We start from the raw sequence: 15467 nt of genomic DNA on the forward strand, positions 1-15467 counted from the left end.
CAAATATCCTTGTACTATGCAATCGAGAATAGTGAATACCTGCATGGATTCTATGTTGATGTTAAATGTTCATGAATATATATATATAAAATTGAAGAGGAATTCCCATATTCGACCAATAAACTTAGCATTGAAGCTACCAGTGCTGTACTGCTCTTTCATTTGGCCTAAGACAGTCATGTATTTCTGTTTACAACTAGCAAATGAAGGTCTTGGAGATAACCAGATTAGGATTTATGACCGAAGGGAAAAATAGAAGCCCTAAAGAGGGGTAAATTCTACATAGGTCATGAACTCTATTTCTTTAGCATAGTCCAACGCTTAACGTGTATGTGGGTTCGAGCATCTTTTCTGGATTTTGATTTGAGGCTATTGACCTTAAGTAACATATAAAATGTGCCTCAAGAATAATGGAGTGACTACAAGATGATTTTTACCTCAAAAGAATAGTTGAAACTGGATGGTGAAGTACAAAGAAAGTGATGGTCTGTTAGTCTTTCACCATCTAACCTGTTTAGTCTCAAACTATAAGTGATTGTTTGATCCCCGTATTAGTAATGCAGGGATTTACTGTTATTAACATAATGAAGATTGTTAGTGCGCATAATAACGTATAAGAATTCTTATGTAGGGATTGCTATCTTTTTCCTTTTTTTGGCGGTCTTAAGTTACCCTTATATATGTAATGCAAATAGAATACGTGTTCTTATTTGACGTTCTATTATGTTGAAAATATACACATTTTCTTACAAAACTTATGCATGTATTAGCAATATGGAGTTCAGAATGAGGCCAACCACACGCTGTATATTTATTCTTGTACGACCAACCAAACATTGTAAAACTTATGTGGAATTTCATGCTATGATATATCTTTAATGCGGTAAATCAAACGACCCCTAGAAGTTGCAGTTGAGTACTATCCTGAATAGCTTGTTGAGATAATGTATTTATGTAGCCGGATTACAACAAACTTGGTCTAACTACAAGCCTAGCTTGTTTGAGCCCCATGAGTTGAGTAACAAAAAAATTCAACCTTCTGATCGTTCAAAAATCATCAAGATTGTTTTTGTTCTTGGATCAGAACACAATACTTATGCGCGAACTGTTTAGGAGTGAATGGTTAATCAGTTTAACAAATTGTGTTTTCCCAAAGTAGCAGGCTATAGCCTAACAGATAGTCACAAGTTGTGACTCGCAACTAAGTCTGATTTTTGTGTTCTGGGGGCAGAACTAGGTAGGAAATTCTTAGGGGAAATGAAGACAAATTATTCTGACTCTTCCTCATCACTATAAGTAAATGCATAATAATTCTAAATCCTGGCAAGAGCTCAAAGTTAACAACAAGGCGTTACTGACTGATTGAATGCACAGGAGAACCAAGGGATATGGAGAACAATAGTTACTTCAACATTGTATAAGCTATGAAACAACAAACTGAAGCCAATAGTTGGGAGCAGTATAGTATTTATCTTGGATTCCTTGTGTTTTGGTTACATAGAAACAGTTTGCGAACAAAGATGTTTTTCCTGACACAAAACTTGAGCAAAACAAAAACAATAACTCTGTATGCGACGGCCATAAGAAACAATACTAATAGATTTTTCCACTTAGAGTTGCTGTTAGTAGATATGTCATATACATTTTGCAAAGCCTGATTTCCAGATATGGTCCTCACCTGACCAACTGCGAAAGAGGTTTCAATGTACTCGTTCTCCAAGAGTCCCTGAAACAAAGATACAGATCTTAGATATACAAAAGAGATGACCAACTGAGATCAAGTACATGCATTTGAAAGAATTTATAGCCAACTATTCAGCCGATATCAAACTTACCTGGATAGAGTAAGTATGAAAAGCTAAATACGAAACGGGGTACATCCAAACTGGTCCAGGCAAAGCACTTCTGATTCTTAAAAAGCCAGCGGAAAGAATCATTATCACCTGAAATACAGAACACCAGATACATTTGAAAGAAGCCAGATGTGAAATCAAATACATCCTAGAAAGGGAAAGATCTCTCTTTAACAGATGGAAAAAAGGAAAGATATCAGGTATAAGAACCCTATACATCAGTAAACGTAAAAGCAATAACTTCAGAGAGATCCAACTCCCCCGATTCCCTTGTCAGGACATAGAACCTTATAACGTAGTAGAAACTCATACAGCCTCCATTACTGAAATATGTAAACTTCATTCCAGGTAAATAATATCTTCAATATATTAAGTTTTAAGATGGAACTCACATGTATGGACACCAAAGTTAAGATGCTCCAGAAGATATCTTGCCAAATGGAAGTAACAGCCAGTACCAATCCTTCATTTACCAATAGACATGTGAAGAAATTCAGCACGAAGTACATCAGCAAGCTGAACTCATCCCGCAGCCCAACAAGAAAATAGAAGACGAGACTTGAAGAAATGGAAATGAGAAACAAGAAAGGAATGCTGGCAAAAAGTTGCCCAAGTAGGAAAAGAGATGCCCCAGAATGCAGGTTTGATTCTTCGCAGGCATACATCTGCATATAATGGAAACTTGATTAGCTTTTTGCTTGTTTCCTTTCTTTTGAGCTGGATGACCAAAGTACAAACTGCCCTACATCAGGATGAACAAAAAACCAAACTTATACAAAACAAGTAAAAAGTGACTAGTTCAATTGAAGGACAGATTAGATATGCACTGTACTAATTATCCTGCTTATAGGGAGAATGGTTAAGATCTTAATGCCACAAGGCCTTCGGCTTTACCAATTGAGCTCGGTCTCATTAGTACATGATTAGATTATTAATCCACACAATGCATGTGTGTGATACAACTCACATGAAAGCGATGTTTCCATGAATGTACTACATGGAAATGAAGGTATAGTATTCAGGGGCGAAGGTACGTTGATCCAAGTGGTGTCATCCGACACCATTTGGCCGGAAATTTTATTCATTTATATACATGTAAATAATCTGCAAAAGAAAATATTTCTAAATATAACTAAACCCCACCACTTAACATAAGAGCTATGTTGGCCCGCTGGTGAAATGCTCCAATTTCTACTTGTGGGCCAAGCGTTTGAATCCTCGCTAGATTAACGGTTTTCTTTTCTTAATTTTTTAGCATTCTTCTGGAAAAATATAGGAACCAGCAGGCAGCAGGCAGAAGGCCTTGAACCTTTGACGGTTTACCGAAAATGTATCAACTAAACCAACCAAGCCACCATCCATTATGTGCATGTCACCGCCAAGAATAAACAATTCTAATCTACCAACTTCTTACCTGTAAAGGAGTAACTGAACAAACTGAGAGGCCATGAAATTGATCAAATCAGACTTATGGAATCGAACGGATGATGAGTTATTGAGTGAATGTTTGGTGTCTTATACAGAAAAAAATATTTAGCAATATTTTTACCGAGTCTGTTATGGATACATTTCAAAGAATGAAAGCTCGTCGTCGGAGAATTGAGTACTGTATTTGAATTGTATTTTTCTAAAATATGATCTGGTTAAAGAGATCTATTCATTTGTACTCTTTAAATTTTGACACCCTGCCATACTATTCTAGCTGCTTTAGGGATGCAAGTTCAAAAGCATTCTTGTTTGACCTGATGAAAATTAGCCAGGAAATTGACTTAAAGCAACATGCCGGGAAAGTTTATATTGTTATATGAATATATGGAGATACTTCACCTGGGCAGAGAATCCTAATTCTGAAATTTTTAGTCGAAAACCTTCAAGCAAATATTTCTTGATATTATTCCCCTAAAATCTTATACAAGTATATCACTGGAGCTCATAACTTCACAACTTTAAGCGATCATTCAGTTTGCATAAAGATGATAGAAATAGTGGAAAATAACCTCTAGCATTTCGGATACAGAAATTGAAACACAGAAATAAAAGAAAACTATAGTGTTGGGGCTGTAATATTGAACTTGATATTCCAGGGAATTGAAGAAGGAACTGAATAAAAAATTACTTGTCTTGACGAAAATGGCAATGGCCTACTAAGGACCACAAGAGGATAATTACAGTCTACAGCTCCCCTATCACGCAGCCCCTTATGTTCAGAAGACATGCATTTCTCGTATTCATTTCCAACAAGAAATCAGTATATGTGCAATAAGTTCTATGTATCCTTGTGTGCTATCCAAAAGAAACACGAAAAAGTTATTTGAATCACCTTGATTTCTTTCATTTGTGCAGGTACACTGGCAATGCTCAATAGAGAGGTGAATGAAACAAATACAAAAATTGCAGCTACTCTTGTCTGCATGGCAATAAAGAGGTCAAAGTTTAAATTAGAAAAATGAATAGCAAAAAGTTATCATGAGCAGAACATCTAACAGCATAATGGAGAAGCTCAGTCCATAAATGAACAAGTAAACGTGGTTTGGGAGAAATACATGCATTTTTTGGACTACATAAGATTATATGTTTCAATAAGACATAGAAATGGAAGTTGCATTGGCAAACAAAAGATAATATTTTAGGTAACCAAGCTTCTCGGAAGATGACATGCCTATATACATCATATAACGCACCACTGAAGCAGGAAAAACAAAAGGAGAAAAGGACATATCTAATGTTTTGAATATTATTAGCTTACCACAACAGATGATAAGGAATGCCCCAATCCAGAAAATACAGTGCCAAAGCAAAGTGCGAGAAGCATATAGAGAATCAACCTAAGCCAATAATATTTCCACTCCCTTGACATAATCAATAAGGATCTCCAAGTCAACACAGCAACTCGCATTATGTTGCCTACCGTGCCCTTGCTTTTGAGAGATGGACCTTCCTGTGCAACAATAGCAAGAAATCAGAAAGTATATTGAAGTTCAAGCGCTAAACCTGCCATGTCATTTGTGTGGCTATAAAAGTATGCCATTATGAACAATCAAAAAAAAAAAGAAGTATGGCATTATGGGTAAGATGGAAAATTTACACTTAAATTACAACAACAACAATAACAACAAATCAGTATAATCCCACATAGTGGGATTTGGGAAGGGTAGTGTGTACGCAACCTTACCCCTACCTTGTGGAGATAGAGAGGTTGTTTCCAATAGACCTTCAGCTCAAAGAAGCATAAGCAGAAAATCAAAAATCACAATAGAGAGAAGCCATGTAAAGCATAAAGAACAACCAAATAATCAAGAGACAGCAATGAAAGAAATGATTGGTAGTCGTAGAAATCTAATGCCAACAAAATACTAAAGTACAAGCTAATACTACCGGTATGACAGGGAGAACACTAAACTAACTACCCTACTACTCTAATTTTTGACCTCCACACATTCGTATCAAGGGTCATGTCCTCGGTCAGCTGAAGCTGCGCCATGTCTTATCTCATCACCTCACCACAATTCTTCTTCGGCCTACCTCTACCTCTCCTTAGGCCTTCCAATGTCAACCTCTAACACCTCCTGACCGGAGCGTCTGTGCTCCGCCTCTTCACATGTCCAAATCATCTAAACCTTGCTTCCCGCATCTTGTCCTCAATTGGGGTCACACCCACCTTGTCTCGAATAAATTCATTCTGAATCCTATCTAACCTTGTATGTCCGCACATCCATCTCAACATCCTCATCTCTGCTACTTTCATCTTCTGGACATGGGAGCTTTTGACTGGCCAACATTCACCCCCATACAACATAGTCGGCCTGACTACCGCTCTGTAGAAGTTACCTTTGAGTTTTGCTAGGACCTTCTTATCACACAAGACACCAGAAGCAAGTCTCCATTTCATCCATTCCCGCCCCAACACGATGCGTGACATCTTCGTCGATCTCCCCATCTCCCTGTATAATAGACCCAAGGTACTTCAAACTTTCTCGATATTCCGACTTAGTCCTACTCAACTTGAAACCTTTAGACTCCAGGGTCTGCCTCCACATCTCTAATCTCGCGTTAACGTCGCCTCGCGTCTCATCAATCAATACAATGTCATCTACAAAAGTTTACACTTTTCGAGATATAGAAAGGTGCCATAGTTTTTGGACTGGACTAATAAGGAAATATATGAAACAAAAGGAGTAACTGTTTTACATAATGTGCATAATTTCATTGTCAACTGAATGAGTTAAATATGTTAGCTTTCCAGATATGTATTTATACTTCATAGGTAGGAGTATTTAAATTTTGAGCGAAGTTCATAGTGACAGATATCAGATCTCCTGTAAAATCCTACCTTCTCAGTGAGCTTCACTATCATTGTCTCGAGAGCAGCGGCATCTGCCGATGATCTATAGGTTGCTTCAAGGGTACGTATAGCAACAGCAGTATCCATGTTCACCGCTGACAAGTCTCCATGGTCATCCTGTCCAGACAACAAGTGCAACAAACTTAAAGGAAGACTAAAATTCTTTTTCTTTTCTTTTTCTTGAGGGCTGGTAGGACACTCTTATGGTAGCTTGCCTGAAATGATCACCTATTCCTTTTTTTTTTTTTGAAGAATTGACTCTAAAACAACAGAAACAGCAGCATGAGTGATATTATAACTGGTAAAACTCTTCTATTTGATATTATAGTTAACAAACCAACAACAATCAGTATGATTGAGTTTGAGTTGCTAAAGCAACAAAGAAGAAAAGTTCAAATAGTTTCATGCAATTACCTGCCAACTTTTGCACATCGCAATAATCCTGTCGAACTCTGTGTTTATGGCACGCAAGAAATGATCCGAAGGACTTTGCATGATTGGGCAAGGAAAACCAGCATTTGAAAAGTGCTTCATCAATAAATAATATGTCAGTCTCTGAAAGTTATCCGTACCAAGAAAATAATGTGGATTAAGAAAACACAGGTTCCCCACCCACTCCCACACCCAATAAAAAATAAACCCATTTGCTTCTTTCCCCCAAAACCCTATAATTCTGAAATATAAGCCCTTGGGAAAGTCTGGCCCCAATATTTCAAACATATTATTTTCCTCCGATTGACTGTATAAGGAGTCATAGGAAGTTTTAACTGGCAGATGCTTGTATGCGACCCACTTTTGGACTACTAAAATCCAGATGCTCAGTGTTGCAAAATAAGTTCAGCAGAAACAATATTGTATCCGCAGCTCAATTGTAAGAGAAGCAGGCAACAAGAATGTAACCACCCTAGCTATGAGAACCTAGGTACTTCAAATAATTAGCACCCTTGAATGAACGGTAGTCCATAAAGCATCTATGCTTCAACTACAGGGCCACTTCTATCCTATAGTAGAGCGTGTCATCTGAATTAAGCATTTGGCTTCTTTGTTTTCAATAAGCCACACCCCTCAACTGTCTGGGAGGATTACATACAAGAAAAGAGCAACCAAAGCCCATCATAGCACCAATGTATATCAATTAGTATATTATTCTTCTATTTGATGCACTCCTGATCGCTAATAAGAGAAGCTGTACAAGAATCAAGAAGGATATAGTGTGTGGAAGAATACTCAGATATATTACCTGCAAGCAAGCCAATGTTTCCCCAAAAAACAGCGTATTTCCATTTGAGAGGAGGCAAATGCGGTCAAAAAGGCCAAAAACTTCAGTACTGCTTTGGTACATGGTGAATATCAGAGTGCAGCCAGTACTTGCGAGCTTCTTCAGTGTAACCATCATCAGAAGTGCAGAAACACTGAACATGACAATTGATTACACTTCAGTAACTAAGAGGATGCATTAAAAACATATATAATACAGCGAAGGGCCTAAAACACCAAGTCTCAACCATAATGAATCACAAGATTATACTGGGATAATTGATGGGAAGGAAGAGAAACTTTAGAGAGAAGCATAATAGGACATTCATTTGATTGAAGGCCCCCATAATTATTTCCACTATTCCAGAAAGTTATCAATTTTGACCCCGTCAGATGGAAAAAAGAAATGCAGCCACCATCAACCATATCTCCATCAATTCCTAAATTGATGCTTCTATGTATGACAAAAAAGAATTTCACGAACCATTGAACAAAAGCAACGGGTTGCATTTTTTTTTTAAAATGGGTGGTTGCGAAACTATTGGCCTCCATGTAGAAATCTAGCAGTCCTAGATTCCATCTTGTAGTCTTTTGGAATTAGCATCATTACAGCTAAAATGTTTACAAACTTTTTACTATTGACCTTTTCAAGCATTTACTGTCAGAAGATTCTTAGAATTCAAATAACTTGCACTTCTGTTCATAACACTTCAAAAGCACCTGATCAATGCACAAACAAACCCTATTATATCATGCATAGCATTTCGATCCACTTCTCCTGCAAACATAGCTTGCCCTAGCAAGCAGTACCTCAAATTCCTAAAGTACTCCAAAGCTATGGGATATTTTTTTTCATGCGGTCCTTAAAGTAATAGGGCGAAGTCATCTTGCATTCTCTCTTAGGTAGGTCACTCCTGTATCTTCTGTCAATGATCAGATCTGTTAGGGTTGTCATGCCATTAAGTAGTACGTGTGAATTTGTTCTATTTAGAGGGGGAATTTTAAAAGAAAAGAAAAGTTTACAAGTCACACTAACAGATATATTTGAGGCAGTCTATTGTGACCTGCTTACCTCTTTAGGCAAGAGCTATAACAGCTAAAGAATGATCGACGTTAAAAAAAACTTTTATCACTGATTAGTTTCTTAATTCTTAGATTTTTTCTGTTGGTTTAAGTTCTAGTCCAATAATCTCAGAAGACAAAAATGGCAACAAGAAATATAACAAAAGGTCCTAAAACTGCTAAGACAGGTTGTCAATGAGAGCTCCTTGGCCTAGGTAGCAGATTTACAGGCAATAGGAAGTTCAAATTTTCCTACTGGGAACAGACTTGGAACATACCAAAACAGCCACATATTTGATACTTTGTTTTCCTACATGCTATCTAAAGTAGATGAACAAAACGCCTCTTATAGTATGAGTTTAAAATACATTATGCCCTACTTTTTTGTGCCACAGACTATCCATCTGAAATGTTCCCAACTGTTAACAAGCTTCATATAAGTCAAATTCATTAAAATTTGGAATTGGAAGCTCGATTTGATATTTTCCATCAGACCAACTCTATTCAGATACTTCAATAGGAAACTCAATCTTTTTATCTGCCCACAGCATATGTGACATATAAGACCAGCCAATCTTTGCCCATTTAATCCATGACATATTAGAGAAGACAGCTGTAAAATGCCTAAACTATAACATAGAGAAGATAGAATACGTTAAAGATTGGATTTTGTGGCTACCAAAAAGGTATAGCACACTACACAATCTGACAGCTCTCTTTGCTACTTTAATTCAGATCTAGACATGGAGAAGATTATTTAGTGCAGTTACCAACAGTGAATAGGTTAGTATAAAGTTGGTCTAACAACTAAACCTGTCAAGTCGATAAAGGGGTTCGTCTATAAATAATATGTGTGGTCTCATAACAAGTTCCCTTGCAATGCTGACACGCCTTCTCTCGCCCCTTCGAAGACCTTTCATGTAGCAGTGGCCACCTATAAGTTTATTAGCGTAATCTCCTAGTGACATAGAATCAATAGCGTCCTCCACCACGCTCCTTTTCTGACAAAGGAAACCAGGAAGCTGAAGCAATGCTGAGTAATAGAGGAATTCACGCACTGTCAACGTTCCAATAAGAGTAGTTTCTCTGTCAACAAATCCCTGCAGACGAAAGAAGTTCCTTATCAAAAGGCAAAGCTGATAAAATAATGCTATTGTATCGTTCCATAATAATACTGCATTACATTTTCATTAAGCTACTCACCATTATAGTAATGACTTATGAGCTATTGTTTGGGTTGTGGATGGAGAGCATATGAGAAGATTCTAGTAGGTTTTCTCGAACATGGGTATAATGCAGATTTTATACACCCTGAGCAAGGACTGGTGGTTGTGATAAGAGAATTTCCATCTGAAGGTTAGGAACAAATGTGGCTTCACACACTCAATTCATTCGGGCAACTACTAATTCAACAAGGAAAAAAAAGCCCTCTTCTCACTATTAAAACAGTATCTACAATGATGGGATGGAGGGTGTTCTTCCAACATTCAGTCAAATGCTACTATTGCAGGCCATCAGGGTTGTCGCATGAGAATCCAATTCTAGTTCTTGTTAAAGTCCAACTTTGGTTGAGGGTATAGGTTGTAGTCAATGAGCGCACACCCTAATCATGTACAGACACGTTGAACTTTTACACAGCAAGAAAAGTAAAGCGCACCATAGGATATTAAACAATAACCATGGACAGGCTTTTGCCTACTGTGAACAGCAACTCAACTACATGTGACAAAAGCATACTTACATAGGAACCATAAGGCATGCACATTTTTGTCCCATTTACAAAAACCTCACCATACATTCTGGCTGAATCAGGCAACCTTCCTAAGGAAGAGAAACCAAAATGGGTTATGAACAATTCATACGGACTGATATAGGCAGTCAAAGTAAATGGATGTTTGCCTATACAACACAAACCTGCAAGGGCTCTCAAGAGCGTTGATTTCCCTGACTTGGCAGGTCCCATAATTACAGTCATTGTTCCGGGCAACGCATAACCATTCGAACTCTTGACCACCTTATCAGAGTATCTTCTTTTTCCCTTTATAGAAACAGTCAAGTCTTTCCAGGCAATCGATGCCCCGGCAATTTTTCTTGTAATAACTACCCCCTCTGGTAAAGGTGGAGACGGCAATGAACCACTATTAATCTTTGACAGGGAAGGTGAGGCTGGTGTAGTTGCAGCATTGATGGAGTCGCCTCCTTCGTCCACTTTGACCTCAATATCCGTGTCTTCCCAATCAGGTGAATCTTCAAATGAAATTGGTTGTCTAAGTGAACCAGGTTTCCTCAAGTAGAAGAAATTACTTGATGGCACCCTACTCGCTGGACTACTTGCTGAAGAAGATGAAGACCTGTAATGATCCGATTGGGACTGTATTTCTTCCATTTCTTTTCAATTCTCTAATTCTGCTCAACTATTGGAAAAATGGCACTCCGAACTACAAATTCAGACGGAAGGTGAAACACTGCAAGTATTTTTCGCAAGTATTCTTTGAGCCCCTTGACAGAGCAGCAAGTAACTACTCTATAGATAACCTGCTACAAATCACAGTAAAAATTTTAAAAAATGAAGAAGTTACAACAACAGTAGAAGTAACCACCTTCAAGCAACTTTGAGCATCAAAAGGGATTTCATACAGATTCTTTTGCATCAAACAGAATCCATAGCCGGTTGCAAAAACAAGAGCTATTTCAAATTTATATCAATCATTCAATCACCAACGCATCCATCCCAAAACTAGTTGGCGCAACTACATGAATCTTCTATATTCATTCCGCTCTATTTGGACCAATTTCATTTCACTACTTTAATTTTTTTTTTTTTATAATCGTGGTGTTCAAGCCAGCTTGCTGGCACCTCGACTAATTTCATAGGGTACCTTCTACCTCCCACCACTACAAGTACCAGGGCTTGGACAGATACGTTAATTTATTTTTAAAAGGTAAATTTAGGTGTTCTTTAAAACTAGAGGTTCTCTGCATATCACACAAAAGCATACACTAACATACAAGTCCCTAATGCCCAAACACGAGACCTAGTGTAACTTTAAGAATAGAATTTCTAAGTTGTATAATCTGACAGTCTAAATGTTTTTTCCACACTACAGCAAATTTTAACATGTGATAGTAAAACCATCTTTACCAAATTAACAATTAACATTTATCAAGAGAGTGACCTTCAATTATTTAATAAGTGATTTGATTGCATAGATATCTTTTAACAGTCAGTGCATACAAATTAGGGTTCATTTGGTACGCGGGATAAGGTGGGATAAAGTGTGGAGGTATAAATTTATTCTCGTGGGATAAAGTGTGGTATTAAATTGATACTATGTTTGGCTGACAGTATAAATTTATCCCCATCAACCAAACTTAGTACAAACTTAGTCTCACACTTAATCCTGGATATCCCATCAAACTTGGTATTATTTTGTGGGATAAATTAGTCTAGGGATTATAATCTCAGGACTAGGATAATTTAGACTGCGTACCAAACGACACCTAAGAATATCAGCTAAGCTTTAATCCTTTGCTTCCATTTGTTAAATCTTTCAACTATATTTTCAAAAAAAAAAAACAGAATAGTAACTGAGTATAAGGATCAGAAGAGCTAGAGAACCTGTATAAATCTTTTTAAGCCTGAACATATACAGAACCCCCTTTTCTAGAGAAATGCTACATATTTAATTTTATCCTATTAAAATTGAACAGAAAGCAAAAAACTTTTCAGCTCAAACCAACACTTGCCAGTATTTACCTGGCAAACTCTTCAGTCACATAACCTCAAACAAAAACAAAGTAGAAGTAAAGAAAAGTAAAAGCAAAAACGACACCAAGAAAATATATTCAAGCACGAATCGATTAAACCACAGCAAAATAGGTGGAGCAGAAATGATAACCACCCAAGCCTTGGGGGCAAAAGCTGTGACAGAGATTGAGCTTCCAAAATGAAAAAAGAGAAGCTACCAGTAGGGAGAAGAAAGAGCACTAACCTGAGATCTGAACACTGAGAGAGAGAGAGAGAGTTGAGAGAGAAAAAAGAGTATGTAGAGTGCTGCTACTGAAGACAGTGAATACTGAATAGAGTAGTGTTGTCATGAAACTTGACATTCAAGTGTTAAATCTAAAGAATCTTTTCAGCCCTTTTTTCCGCCTTCAAATTTAGCTCCTTCTGCTTTCTTTCTTTCTCTTCTTTTTCTTGTTAAATATTAGTAGCTTTTTTCTTTTCTTTTTTAATTACATTTTATTTTGGGATTCAACAACAACAATAAGGCAAAATACTTTAAAAACCCCTCCTAAACTTAACACGAACGTTGATGCGGCAAAAAAGTGTGAGTGCACTGTAGACATATAAAATTTATTGGATCTAGTCCATACAAAATTTGGATTAATTCAATTGGGTTGAATAATTAATTTGGGCTTTACAAATTAAATAAGTCCATTTTATTATTTTCAGGCCCAAAGTCCATTTCATCTTAAGACCCAGACTCATGTCATGTGACATGGCATATCCAGTCAAACTCTAGGCCAATAGGGTGCTGCCATGTGTTAAATGATGTGACAATCCAAGTCAAAAAGCAAGAACCAACAAGTCGCCAAGTGGCTAAAATGACATGGACCAACCAGAATCAAGCAAGAGAGTTCTTATTTAGCTTGACTGTCCATCCTCTACAACTATAAATAGAGGGGTCATATAACTCTTAAGGGGACATTCAGAGTTGGGGAAGAACACTCCGCAATTGGTGAAGGCACCCACAAATAGAGAGATCAATCATCAAGTGTTTAGTTCTTCGACAAAGAAGTGATCAACGGAGTTCTTCCAGGAGATCAACCGGTAACAACAAAGTGCTGCTCGACGTTCTTGGCGATTAAATACATCACAAGGAGGTCCGCATCATCCTACATTCGAGAAAGACGCTTCTCAAGGCCCTCGAATCACGGAGAATTTTAGAGAGGAGAATCAAGGGATATATAGAATTGTACTCACAAATATTTATCAATAAAATCTCTTTTTCTTTATATTATTTTTGTTGCGAACAAATTTTGGCTCGTCCAGTGGGACCAATTATGCCCTTCATCTCTCCTTCTTGCAAGTTGAAAACTACAAGCTTCATATCTACTGCTACAATGGCCTTCCGCAAGTGTGATATTTCATGCAAAGATGCTACTATTGCCGCATCCGCTGAGCTCGGTCATGTTGGCCCAATCACTCGAAGCAAGTTCAAGACTAGTGGCTTGGATGGATCTGAATACTTCGCCTCCTTGGAGATGGAAAAGAAAAACATATCTCATATGACGTTCACAACCGCAATCTCTGGGGGCAACACCCCATTCTCGATGATTGACCAATTTTCTCAAACAGCCTCAAACTTTGGCGAATTTGAGGATTTGGTGTATTCTTCAGTTTCAACAAAAGTCAATGCCTTGATGACTGACGCAACTAATGTGGACGAAAAGTTTGCCATGATGGAACAGACTATAGAGGTCTTGAAGAAATCAGTTGAAGACAAAGACCTTCAAATCGCTCAACTCATGAACAAATTGGAGGCCTATGCACCTGGAGAGTCGAGCCATGTCCCTCCTCGTTCACCTGTCTTCACCTCCTAGAAAACAGCTGTTGAGGAATCATTTGCAAAGTTAAACATTCAAAAGGAAAAGCAATCTACTTTAGTTGCGGCGTTATCTGTCCAACAATTGCAAGACATGATAACAAATACCATCAGAGCTCAATATAGCGGACCATCGCAAAGTTCGTTGTACTACTCTAAGCCTTATACTAAGAGGATTGATTGTTTAACCATGCTAACCAATTATCAATCACCAAAGCTGCATCAATTTGATGGCAAAGGGAACCCAAGGCAACATATTGCCCACTTTGTCGAGACTTGTAGCAATGCGGGAACGCATGGTGACCTTTTAGTAAAACAATTTGTTCGTTCTCTGAAAGGAAACGCATTTGGCTGGTATATTGACTTGGAGACCGAGTCCATTGATAGTTGGGAGCAACTTGAGAAGGAATTCCTCAACCGTTTTTACAGTACCCGAAGAACTGTAAGCATGATAGAGTTGACAGGCACCAAGCAAAGGAAGGACGAGCCTGTGGTGGATTACATTAATCATTGGAAGGCGTTAGGTTTGGACTGCAAAGATCGGCTATCAGAAATATCTGTTGTGGAGATGTGCATTCAAGGAATGCACTGGGACCTTTTGTACATCCTACAAGGGATCAAACCGCGAACTTTTGAAGAACTTGCAACACGAGCGCACGACATGGAGTTAAGCATCGCAAGTCATGGAAATGCATCTCCATTTGCTGATCAAAAGGAGTTCAAGAAAAATGTTGCATCAAAGAATCAATGGTGGTGAAAGCAACTTCTGTGAAGGTCACTACTAAGCAAAAAGTGAAGGAGGATAAGACCCCAAGTCAATATCCCAAAGAGGAGAAGCGTCGTCCCACCTTGAAGGAATTAGAGGCGAAGGTTTATCCATTTCCAGATTCAGACGTACCCACCATCCTTGATGAACTGCTGGACAAGAAAGTCATCGATCTCCCTGAATCAAAAAGGCCAGAGGAAATTGACAAAGTTGGCGACCCGAAATACTGCAAGTTTCATCGCGTCATTAGCCACCCTACAGAGAAATGCTTTATCTTAAAGGAGAAAATTATGGCTCTTGTAAGTGAAGGAAAATCATCATAGACATGAATGAAACAGCAGAAGCAAATCATGCAAGTATCGCGATCAAGGAAAAGAAGTGTTCAAAGTTGCATAACGTGTCAAGCACTACCTTCTTACAATTTGGAAGTTTCGATCCTGTTGAAGTTGATCTTCCAAGAAAAACTCTTGAAGGTTCACTAGAGTTAGACAATCACTCCAAAGACAAAGACGATGAGGGTTGGATTCTAGTCACTCACAAGAAGTGAAAACATCAGGCAGTTTTGAGGCTACGAATTC

At 38.0% G+C, this 15467-nt stretch overlaps 2 protein-coding genes across 3 annotated transcripts; one reads left to right on the plus strand and one right to left on the minus strand.

Annotated features, from left to right (window-relative positions):
- Positions 1-1438: 1438 nt before the first annotated feature.
- Positions 1439-12673, minus strand: LOC104231892 (ABC transporter G family member 3-like). 2 transcript variants are annotated; one of them, XM_009784955.2, is made up of 12 exons: positions 12507-12673; positions 10429-11049; positions 10256-10335; positions 9328-9614; positions 7436-7607; positions 6610-6723; positions 6184-6312; positions 4600-4791; positions 4174-4260; positions 2246-2518; positions 1836-1943; positions 1439-1726 (listed from the first exon to the last, which is right to left on the minus strand). In XM_009784955.2, exons 2-12 carry the CDS (start codon positions 10898-10900, stop codon positions 1469-1471), a joined length of 2172 nt encoding a protein of 723 aa, XP_009783257.1. In that variant the 5' UTR covers positions 10901-11049; positions 12507-12673; the 3' UTR covers positions 1439-1468. The 2 variants fall into 2 exon arrangements, with proteins under 2 accessions (XP_009783257.1, XP_009783258.1); XM_009784956.2 differs by having other exon boundaries at positions 10429-11052.
- A 1640-nt stretch (positions 12674-14313) lies between these two features.
- LOC104231895 (uncharacterized) lies at positions 14314-15212 on the plus strand. The gene is made up of 2 exons (XM_009784961.1): positions 14314-14853; positions 14898-15212. Exons 1-2 carry the CDS (start codon positions 14314-14316, stop codon positions 15210-15212), a joined length of 855 nt encoding a protein of 284 aa, XP_009783263.1.
- Positions 15213-15467: the final 255 nt, after the last annotated feature.

Source organism: Nicotiana sylvestris, chromosome 11, assembly GCF_000393655.2.
Source record: "Nicotiana sylvestris chromosome 11, ASM39365v2, whole genome shotgun sequence".
Classification (NCBI taxonomy): Eukaryota; Viridiplantae; Streptophyta; class Magnoliopsida; order Solanales; family Solanaceae; genus Nicotiana; species Nicotiana sylvestris.

Bases quoted from the DNA above. Each gene is read 5' to 3' on its own strand.
- LOC104231892 (XM_009784955.2), bottom strand. From the start codon at position 10,900: ATGGAAGAAATACAGTCCCAATCGGATCATTACAGGTCTTCATCTTCT. The intron at 9,615-10,255 runs GTAAGTATGCTT...TTTCGTCTGCAG, and splicing joins GCATGCCTTATGGTTCCTAT to GGATTTGTTGACAGAGAAAC. The intron at 6,724-7,435 runs GTAATATATCTG...TTATTGATGAAG, and splicing joins AAACATTGGCTTGCTTGCAG to CACTTTTCAAATGCTGGTTT.
- LOC104231895 (XM_009784961.1), top strand. From the start codon at position 14,314: ATGCTAACCAATTATCAATCACCAAAGCTGCATCAATTTGATGGCAAA. The intron at 14,854-14,897 runs GTTGCATCAAAG...ACTTCTGTGAAG, and splicing joins AAAAGGAGTTCAAGAAAAAT to GTCACTACTAAGCAAAAAGT.